At 37.4% G+C, this 11,477-nt stretch overlaps 1 protein-coding gene across 1 annotated transcript in view; it reads left to right on the forward strand.

The window, feature by feature from the left end:
• Window positions 1-10,065, forward strand: part of LOC127411900 (A disintegrin and metalloproteinase with thrombospondin motifs 7-like) — a 112,405-nt gene extending 102,340 nt beyond the window's left edge. Inside the window, exon 24 of the mRNA XM_051647776.1 lies at window positions 152-10,065. Within this exon, the coding sequence (XP_051503736.1) occupies window positions 152-300 (149 nt within the window). The 3' untranslated portion in view covers window positions 301-10,065. The remainder of the gene's footprint in view (window positions 1-151) is intronic.
• The last annotated feature ends 1,412 nt before the right edge of the window (window positions 10,066-11,477 follow it).

An 11,477-nucleotide genomic window follows, 5' to 3' on the forward strand; every position in this document is an offset into this window, starting at 1 on the left:
TTGTGCACTGGTTGTAGCTACCCTTGCTGAGCTGTAATGTGTTATCTGGCCTGTGTGTGAGCACTAGTGCATAAAGCTTTCTCACTCTTATCTCACCCTTTGAGAACCGTCTTCACTACAGTATCTCTCATGCTTGTTCTCTGTCTTTCAGGTCAGTTGTGTTTACGTGACCATTTGACATTTCGCTTCTGTCAGACCCTCCAGTGGCTCGGCCGATGCCATCTGCCTTCGGTCCGTTCACAGTGCTGTAAGACCTGTGGGCTGCACTCACGGGGCAGTGATCGCATTGCACGCCGCTGAGATACAGGGGGATCGAAGGACGACTGCTCTCAGCCAGGAAACACATTTCAAGCACAGATTGTGACACACTAATACTCAAAGTAGCTATGGACCAATCCATAACCATCTGGTCTGGCCTATAATAGCCGCTTCCACTGATTATGTAGCAGTTCACCAGGAAGCTACTTGTCCTTACATAATTAATGAATGTTCTGAGTTCGAGTTTAGCTCTATCGACAGCATCTGTGGCATGCAATCAATTGTCGCAGAGAATCATTTCGACTTGCCCCTCAGTTTGTAAACAACAAAAATTGTGTTTCGATTAAAGGCACTTGCAGTAGAAGCAGGGCCGCAGAAAAGGGGGGACAACTGGACCTATTGTCTTGGGCCCAGAGGGGTGGGGACAAAAAAGCTGTCCCATATTTCAGTTCAGCGGGAGACACATAAATAAACACAGAGACAGTGCACAATAACAGAAGCTGTCTGGGTAGCGCACGTTGATTGAATATTGGAATAACTGTCTGCACAATGGACAACTGGAGGGGGGCCCGCTGAATATGTTTTGCACCGGGCCCAGGAGTTTCTAATTGCAACCCTGAGTAGAAGTCTATAGGGCATTCTACCAGAATAAACATTAAAATACAATTCTTAAAGTATAGCCACAATACATGTTAACATGGGACTTGTATGATAGAATTGTACACTAACATGGTCTGTGCAAAGTTATCCAGTCTTTCAACTCCTGTCAAGACTATGTAAAGCTGGTAAACCCTGCAATTTTGGTATTATACATGCAAAAATACCAAAAAGACACAGTTTATCTCAAAAAGTAGTCCCACCTCTAAAAGACTATTTAAGCCAAGAGCACAGTCTTTAGTTTTTAATCGCTTTGGTGCACACACTACATGACTGATCGCAGACTGGGTGCGTCAACTACAAGACCATTCGTCCACAACTGAAGCTACTGTCCCAAAATTTGTCCTCACAAACACACACATACTGTAGAAACGATAGAGTTTCTTCATGATAACATATCAATAAACAACATGAAAGAAGGGCTTGTGCCTGTTTTAACACTGATTTGTACAAAACGGAAAAAATAGGATAAAGATCAGAAAATATTCATGTGACAGCATTTAGGGAGACAAGGGTAGCAGTTTTATTTTATTTATTTGCTTCTTGATAGAGAGCAACAGTGCCCGTCCATGTTTTTAGCCATCTTGGTTCTGGAATAATTTTTCCCATTTATGTTTTCCACAGGGATTTCATAAAATCCTCCATAAAAGAGTTGTAAGTCATGAACCAAACCAACCAGCTACAAGGTGAATTGCAACATTACAAACTTCGATTTGAAGCAAATACTGTATGTATTTGAAAATCGGACAAAAAGACAAAGGTACAAGACTGTGTACTTAACGTATTTAATAAGGGAATGAACTACAGTCCCATGAAGAATTGTGAATGATGTAATCTAATTAAAAAGGATGGAAAAGGGGCCTGGGTAGCTCAGAGAGTAAAGGGTGACTTCCACCCCTGGAGTCGCGAGTTCAAATCCAGAGTGTGCTGAGTGATTCCAGCCAGGTCTCCTAAGCAACCAAATTGGCCTGGTTGCTAGGGAGGGTAGAGTCACATGGGGTAACCTCCAAGAGGTCATGATTAAGTGGTTCTCACTCTCAATGGGGCACGTGGTAAGTTGCGCGTGGATCACAGAGAGTAGCATGAGCCTCCACATGCTGTGAGTCTCCGTGGTGTCATGCACAGCGAGCCACGTGATAAGATGTGCGGACTGACGGTCTCAGAAGCGGAGGCAACTGAGACTTATCCTCCGCCACCCAGATTGAGGTGAGTAACCGTGCCACCACGAGGACCTACTAAGTAGTGGGAATTGGGCATGCCAAATTGAGGAGAAAAGGGGATCAAATTAATTTAAAAAAAATTTTTTTAAAAAAGAATGGAAAAATATGAAACTATTGAATTAAAGTTGTTGAGTAAAAGTATAGAAGCAAAATATTTTAATTTTATGGAAAATATTCAGATATAGAAATATATAAGTAGTTGGAGAGTGTAGGGAGACCGATTTGATTGTGTCATTCCCCGTGCGTCAAGAAAGTTGGCCTGCAAGCTCACTTAAGATCTTGTTTGGTGCACTTTGTTTGCTGCGATTCTCAGATTGGAGGATCTTTCTCTTCAGTATCATGGGTAGTGTAGTTCTTCACCAAGAATTCTGCAATTAAACAAGATTTTTTTTAAATGCAGTTGAAATAATGCGGACTGATGGCTTCAACAGAAGCATATACCAAAGTATCCTCTGAGCTCATGGTAGGTCTGTCTTTAAAGGTTTATATATCATCATTAAAAATTAATTTGCTAATGGAAATGAATGAATGAGATTTTGACTTTCAGAACCAAAATATTGCGCCTTGCTCTCCTCTTGCTCTCTCTTTATATTTAATTTACTGTTGCTCATTGCCGGTCCCCTGACGACTTGTCTGCCAGGTTTCAAACAAGTTTAAAATCCTTCGGAGCATGTTTCAGAAGTGCGCACACTACGTGACATCGGCAACGGGCACACGCTGCAATCTGAGACTTCTAGTGGCTGACCAGTTGCTGACTCAAAAGAAAAAGGAGACCAGTAGGCTTGGGATCGTTGCTTTTTTTACGCATCGACAATCGGAAGATTTTCCCATTGATTATCGATATGTATCGGGATTTTTTTCAGATATAAATAAGGCTGCTGGTTGCACAATATTCTTTGTCTTTTCAAACATATTTCTCAACACAACTTTGGTAAAGTGTGAGCGACTGGGTAAATTAAAGGGGTTAGGACACCGGCTGCATCTGGCGGATGACATGGTGCGTTTTAAAATTCAAAACAATTATGTTTTATTACAGTACGTGCACAGCCACTGACAGACGACGAGCTACGACTCTGTCTTTTTGCTGTTTGACTGCTTGAATTAAAATTATTCAATGCTACACACAGATATATTTCATAATACATTTTTTCATTTCTAATCATTCAGTTTGCGCAGTGACACCAGTTTCATACACTAATCTGCAAAGTCATCAACGTCACTTTTATTTTCGAAGAAGTACAAAAACCTTTGTAAATTTTATGTGTATAGTGATCCACCACAACCTAGTTTGTACTGCAACTCTGCCTCTCCTACCAGCGACCGGCTTCAGTAAATTTTATTATGACGTTATATCTCCCCCTTGTGGTTTCCCAAAGCTATTACGCAATTGAAAAGCACACAAATTAGGCTTCTACTTTAAATGTCGGCTAATGTTAATATATCAATATCTCAAAAATATATCGATAAAATAACGTGCCAATCAATAATCGATATATCGATATTTTATGACATCCATAGAGACGAGATTGAGGTGTGTTGCCTGCAATAGACTTTACAAGCCAAATAAAACATATTTTTGTACAGAAGTATTAATAAGTGCTTTAACAAAATACAAGCTGCACATTTCTGCTTTTAAACCCTCAGGAATGTCTTGCTCCATAGAATTCCATTGTAAGTGCAGTGCTGTAGGCCCAATTTGTGTTGTTTACAAACTAAAAGACAAGTCAAAATTATATTCGGTGCTAATTGAGTTTAACTTCAACCCGGAACATTTCTACAACACGTTAGTGGTGCTTAAATCGCATGTCATCTCAGACAATTGGTATTAAACCAGGTAGGGTGGACTATCTTGCCATCTCACTAGTGATTAGTTAAACTTTCGTGCCAAGCACATTTTAAATACTATTTACATGACAGCAGCAGTGGTTTCTTTTTAACAATTGCTGGTACAAAAGATTCATTATTCATAATTTTAAGCATGTACAGAAACTGCCAGGAATTTAAAGGAATAGTTCACCCAAAATGAAAATTCTGCCATTATTTACTCACCCTCATGTCATTTCTAACCTTTATTACTTTCTTTCTTCTGTGGAATACAAAAGATGTGGTGTAGAATGTCCTCGTTGTCCATACATCGTAGGTGAATGAGGACTGGGTCTGTCAAGCTCCAAAAATGATAAAAAGCACCAAAAAAGCAGTCCAAACGACTCGTGCACCATATTCCAAGTCTTTTGAAGCCATATGATAGCTTTATTTTTTTTTTGTATTCACTGTTAATTTTCACCTCTGCTGCAGTTCTTAAATGCATAGTCTGACGTCAGTGACAAAGACACTTGAGATGATGGTTGATGTCATTGACATCAAACCTGGTTTTGGGGCGATAACAGAATTTTCATTTTTGGTTGAAGAGTGCAGCACAAGACGGTTATATTCCATTTAGTTGCCGTTTTGCGCTATTTAATATGACTCTTTTTCTCCATAGATACTGTAGTGAGATTTTAGGAGCCCTTTAAGTTGGCATGCATTTCCATGTAACTGCAAGTCGAGATTTTAGAAATGCTTTCTATTTATTGCAGCTGATAGCAAGAACAAGTTTAAACCAGAGTGAAGTACCTGGTGCTGCAAAATAACCTGGTGCTAAAGGAGGCGGTAAGCTCCTTACTCAGTCTAGTGTTGACTGACTGGTACTTGAATTCTATGCAGACTATGTATAGATCTTAATGTTACATGTCTTTATGGGTTACTATTTGGATGAATAAACAATAAACAAACAAAAATCAACTAGGGTTAATGTACCACTTTTTAGATTGTATACCCAATAGAAAAGCTTAGAAATGTCTGCTTTTGTAAATTGTCAAATGATTCCTTATAAATGCAGTCTTTAGATGATTTCATATTTTGTTTCTTACAGTATAATATGCTTTCAGTGTATAATAGTGGATACAGATGTTGCCAACAATACTGACATCAGTTTAAAGCAATGTTCTAGGTTCAATACAAGTTAAGTTCATCCGACAGCATTTTTGGTATAATGTTAATCAACACAAAACTTAGACTCGTCCTTCATTTATTAAAATAATTAAAATAAGTAATGATAATTTACGGTTAGAGTAAGGCACTTACAAAGGAAGTAAATGGGGCCAGTCCATAAACATTAAAATACACAGTTTCAATGTACAGTGGCAAGAAAAAGTATGTGAACCCTTTGGAATGACCTGCATTTATGTATAGATGTATCTTAAAACGGGTTTGGCCTTCATCTAAGTCACAATAATGAACAAACACAATCTGTTTGACCTAATAACACACAAATTATTGTATTGTTCTTGTACATATTGAATACATCATTCAAAAATTCACAATGTAGGTTGGAAAAAAGTATGTGAACCGCTAGGCTAATGATGTCAACAAAAGCTAATTAGAGTCAGGAGTTGGCAAACCTGGCATCCAATTAATGAAATGAGATAGGAGGTGTGGGTTAGAGCTACTTTGACTTATAAAAAGCACTCAAACAATTTGAGTTTACTATTCACAAGAAGCATCTGCTGACGTGGACCATGCCTCACTTAAAAGAGATTTCAGAAGACCTACGATCAAGAATTATTACTTTTCATGAAGCTGGAAAAGGTTTCAAAGTTATCTCAATTTGGTACTGTGGCTACTCTCCCTAAAAGTGGCCATCCAGGCAAGATGACTCCAAGGGCACACTGCAGAATGCTCATTGAGGTAAAAAAGAACCCTAGAGTGACAGCTAAAGACTTGTAGGAATCACTGGAACTGATTAACATCTCTGTTCATGAGTCTACTATACAGAAAACATTAAACAGGCATGATGTCCATGGCAGCACACCACGAAGGAAGCCGCTGCTTTACAACAAAAACATTGCTGCATGCCTGAATTTGCCAAAGACCACCTTGACACTTCACAGCACTACTGGGAAAAGGTTTTGTGTACTGATGAAACTAATGTTGAATTGTTTGGGAAGAACATGCAGAACTACGAATGGCGTAAAAAGGGCACCACATACCAACATGAAAACACAATCCCAACGGTGAAGAACGGTGGAGGGAGCATCATGATTTTGGGCTGCTTTGCTGCTTTGGGGCCTGGACTGCTTGCCATCATTGAAGGAAACATTAATTCCCAAGTTTATCAAGACACCCTACAGGATAATGTCAGGGTGGCTGTGTGCCAGCTGAAGCTCAGTAGAAGTTGGGTGATGCAGCAGGACAATTACCCTAAACATCGAAGTAAATCCACTAAAGAATGGCTTCAAAAAAAGAAAATCCACCTTTTGGAGTGGCCCAGTCAGAGCCCAGACCTTAACCCAATAGAGATGCTATGGAATGATCTCAAGAGAGCCGTTCACACCGGAAATCCTAATAATATGGCTGAGCTGAAGCAGTTCTGTAAGGAAGAATGGTCCAAAATTCCTTCTGAACATTGTGCAGGACTAATCCGCAGCTACCGGAAACACTTGGTTGAGGTTATTGCTGCCAAAGGAGGATCAACAAGTTATTAAATCCAAGGGTTCACTTACTTTTTCCACAGTACTGTAAATGTTTAATGGGATGTTTTCAATAAAGACATGAAAGATTATAATTGTTTGTGTGTTTTTAGTTTAAGCACATTGTGTTTGTCTATACTTGTGACTTGGATGAATATGAGATCACATTTTATGACCAATTAATGCAGAAAACCAGCTAATTCCAAAGGGTTCACATACTTTTTTTTGCCACTGTATAGCCACAAGACATAAACATTATACATGTTAACATGATTTAGTGAGATCAAATCAGGGATTTACTAGTGTTGTGGCATTGACCAGATTCCAGATCAATACAATGCAGTTATATTGGATATAACTTTACACAGATAAGATTAGTGTCATTTTATCACACTAAAATCATGTTAACGTATTGACATTGTGCATTTTAATGTTTTTGGACTGAACAAATTCACTTCCATTGTAAGAGCCTTACTGTAACTATGATTTTTGCTTTTTGTTAATAAACGAGGGATGAGTTGAAATTCCACATATGTTGTTGATTGAGCTTAACTTGTATTGAACCCAGAATATTCCTCTAAAAAAAAAAAAACTCTGTCACAGGTACATTAAATATTACATTAGGTAAATGTTTGCTTATGGGGATGTTTTTGGCTTTTTGTAATAGGCTACATAAACACAAACCTTAAGTTGTATATGTATATTGCTGCTTATTGAGGTGAAATGTTAACACAGCATGCATATTTTAATATTTCACCAGCGTGTTGATTCGTTCCCTCAGATCTATTTGACTCAACTATTTTCTAATACAGAACAGAATAGCTTTGTTGAAATAATAAACAATATTATGCTTCTCTGAATAGGTTATCATGAAACATATCCAAAGAAACTAATTTGTTTGTATTGTTTTAATTTGCATGATCATCTATCAGGTTTCATTTTTAAATATCAGATTCTGGAAAGCTATAGCCATCACTCAGGTAAATATTTGCATCTAATAATCTGTTTACTTTTCATTCCTCACTCATTCATCGAGGGACCATGTAATGTGTTTTAGCAGAAATCATTCAGTGTTGTTGTTTTGCTTCAGTGAGTACATTTATGGGCCTACGCTGCATTACTATGAACTGATCAACATCAAAATGATTTGCAACAAATTTTGTGTGTCAAGTTGCACTGAAACATTGAATTAATCTTGTTGTGGATGTTGTCTTTTAGCTTGCCATTGTAATAACAGGTAACACGTTACAATAAGGTTCCATTCATTAACATTAGTTAATGCATTAATCATCATGAACTAACAATGAACAATATATTTTTACAGCATTTATTAATCTTTGTTAGTGTTAGTTAATAAAAATATAATTGTTCATTGTTCGTTCATAGTGCATTAACTAATGTCAACAAATACAACTTTTGATTTTAAAAAAAATGTATTAGCATTTGTTGTAACTAACATTAACCATGATTAGTAAATGCTGTAAAAGTATTGTTCAATGTTAGTTTATTTTAACTAATGTTAACAATTGGAGCCTTATTGTAAAGTGTTAATAATATATTGTTTGTAGAGTCTTTGTTTAGCCTTATAATTCTGTGGTTAGCTGCCTGTCCTGTAGACATGTAGAAATGTATTCTGGTTTACATATAAGAGATTTTTCATGTATAATTGTCATTTTTACAATACTTTTCTTTTGGGAAAATTTGTCATGTTAAATATCCATATTGCACTTTTGTATCACCTTTCTGATTTGTATTGGTTTATTAAATTGTTTTGTACAGTATACCGTACAATGTGAGGAAACTTTTCAAATTGGAAATCGCAGGTGAAACAGTAGAATTACATCTTTATTCTCAAGGCTAGCAAGTGATATTGCTTAAACTATTTAAGCCTAAAATAATGACGTTTTGTGAAACAGACTAGAAATCTGAGCATCTGTAATGAGCTGCAGCCAACGACAGCATCTAAAAAACCCTTTTCTCTAAACCAGTTATCGTCAGGGAAAAGGTGCTCCATAAATAATTACACTTTTCCATTAAAAGATATTGCTTAAAATGATTCCATTACTTTAAAGGTTTTGTTGCCTAAAGATTGGGCTGTGTTCAAATAAAATGTGTTATTTGAGCAGTGATGCTGTGAATGAATATATATTCCATGTCAATATAGAAGAATGAATTTTCATTTAATCTATCCCTGGGCATTGTCAGTCACTTGTAAATCCAATTTAGGAAGCTACATGCTATTATTGGAGACCCATCTGCATCCGTGTGCTCTTTTCTCTAACAAAGAACTGAATGAATGACATCATTCAACTGCATTCAACAACTTGCTTCCAAGGCCTTGTTGGACTACTTCTGGACTTTCTATAGATATCTGGCAGTACAGAAACCTTTCGAACATGGCCATAATCTGCAAAAAGTACACAAAGTGTATATCTTGGAAAGAATAACAGTGCCTCCCCATGGTTAGTAAGAACAGTTTGTGCTGTGCATCCTTTCACCAGCTCATATTGAGATTTACAATGGTCCCAAAAAGAATTTGGACACTTAGGCCACACTTAAAAAATGCCAGAATGTCATTGTATTACAGTAGATAATACATATCAAACCAGGTGTCATTATTTTTAAAGCAAGATATCTTGACTTAAAATATCCACACACAAAAAAATCACTTTGACTCCAGTTGGATAAGGGTGCAAAAATGGCTCAGGAAAGTAATGTTAGAAAAGCTTTAATGTTTCAGAAAAACATGAACCTTTTCAGATTTTTTTTTTTTTATTTTTTTTTATTTTTATTTTTTTTTACCTGCTCATCTGAAATGCCTGTCTGCTTTCCTCACCCTGAAAAAACAACTGATCATTTCTATGGACGCCTCTAACATCTTCACTGACTCCACATGGGACTGGTGTGATATAGCTTATTTCATGTTTTCTATGGGTAACAGACCTATAGACCGAAATTGCACATGTTGTCAGCCACTGACTGTGTCTTGTGAGACCAACACACTCTCACGGCGAAATCGTCAGGATTCGTACGACTTTTCTAAATTTGGCTAATTCGTATGATATCGTGCGACTGCACTCGTTTGAATTCCTGCTACTTTCACTACAGCCAGTGACGTCTCTGGACATCATTTCCATCTATTACATGACAATTACTTGCTTCTGTCACACACAACAGCTTCCTATCATGTTTACACACTCTACTGATTGGTTAAGTTCAGATAAGGGGTTTGGGTAAAGGCATAATATTAATAAGTATGTCCTTAACGCCTTGTGCACAGAACTCGCGCTTACTACCGCATTAGATATCTGGGAATTTGCACGTGATGAAGTCGTAGGAGTTTATGCGAACAACATCATGCGTGACCATACGAAATAGACAACTCATAACATATGTACGAATTTTCATGAGATCGGGTTGTGTGACACACAAAGATTTATTCCTGCAGGGGGCGCTTGATGCTCTGAAAAACGAATCCTCCATGCATCTGCAATAAAGATTCATACCCATGAATGGAAATCCACCTCAGCATTATCTATAAAAGCATTTTTAAAAAGGGTCATCCAGTAATAATAAACAACTGTGATTGGCCCATCCTGGACAGCACTGGGAAAAGTAACAGGTACCACGTGACACCGCCGTATACCTAGAGGCGGATGGCAGGACACTAGTTGGGTCCAACTCTTACAATGGAGGGGGGGGGGCTTTAGTGTTATTTTTCTGATTATGATAGACTCACAGTCACACAATTGCTAGGTATCTCATACATAATTATTTTCAGCATTGATAAAAAAAATATATAAACAAGGATAGCAGTGTGAACAATTTTATTATGTTAGCTTAACGAAGCCAAATGCTGTTATTCTACAAACTTTGTTTAGGGATTTTTTTCAAAATCCCTCCTAGAGTACTCACCAAACAGGCACAGACCTTCAGACTGTTCTGGAATAGTGTGCTCCAGTATGTCTTTTCTAACTGACCAGACTTACGGTTTCCGCACAGAAAACAATCAGATGTCAGAAAAATCTCATAGACTTGCATTAATGGAATGTTCAGATGGGCCGACGGAATTCTCTTTAATTCCAACTCCTACTGTCAAAAATTCAAATGTAAACAAACCCAGAAAATGCCTTTGATCTGCCATTCACCTTATTTAGCCCCGCCCCTTTTCCGGGCTCTGCTCTTCCGAATTTTGTCATCTAACTTCCTCTTTGTAATGAAGCTACTGAGAAGAGTCGATCAAAACGTGTGGGAGCACAGAAAGTATTTTTTTAATCAATAGTTGATGTGAGTCTACAGCACCCCTTCACTATGTGAAAATTGCGAGTGAGGTGTTTTTTCTGTCATGATTGTTTTTTCCGAAACCTGCAGAGGCAAACTGGACCTGGCAGATCACATTCAGACAGCTATGACACACTGCGCTTTTTCATAATACAAGCATTTCATTGGAATACGTGCAATTCTGCGTGTTCATTTTTTAGGGGTTCAACCTGTTAATAATTTGTTAAAATGTCTAGTTGACATGAAATTTAAAACAGGATAGCTTGTATTATTTTACAAGCAAGTTCATGACATTAAAGGAAATTATTTGTTTAAGAGGCTTAAATGTGATTAAAATAGTTGTAAACTCAATACAAAATAAAACATGCAATTTTATGTGTGTGTGTGTACATTTATGCTACATAGTGGGGACCAAATGTCCCCACAAGGATAGTAAAACCTGAGATCACCTACATTGTGGGACCCAGCCAGCGTTCCTCACAAGAGAAATGGCTTATTAAACATACTAAACGATGTTTTTTTGAAAATGTAAAAATGCAAAAAACGTTTCTGT

Source organism: Myxocyprinus asiaticus, chromosome 2, assembly GCF_019703515.2.
Source record: "Myxocyprinus asiaticus isolate MX2 ecotype Aquarium Trade chromosome 2, UBuf_Myxa_2, whole genome shotgun sequence".
NCBI lineage: Eukaryota > Metazoa > Chordata > Actinopteri > Cypriniformes > Catostomidae > Myxocyprinus > Myxocyprinus asiaticus.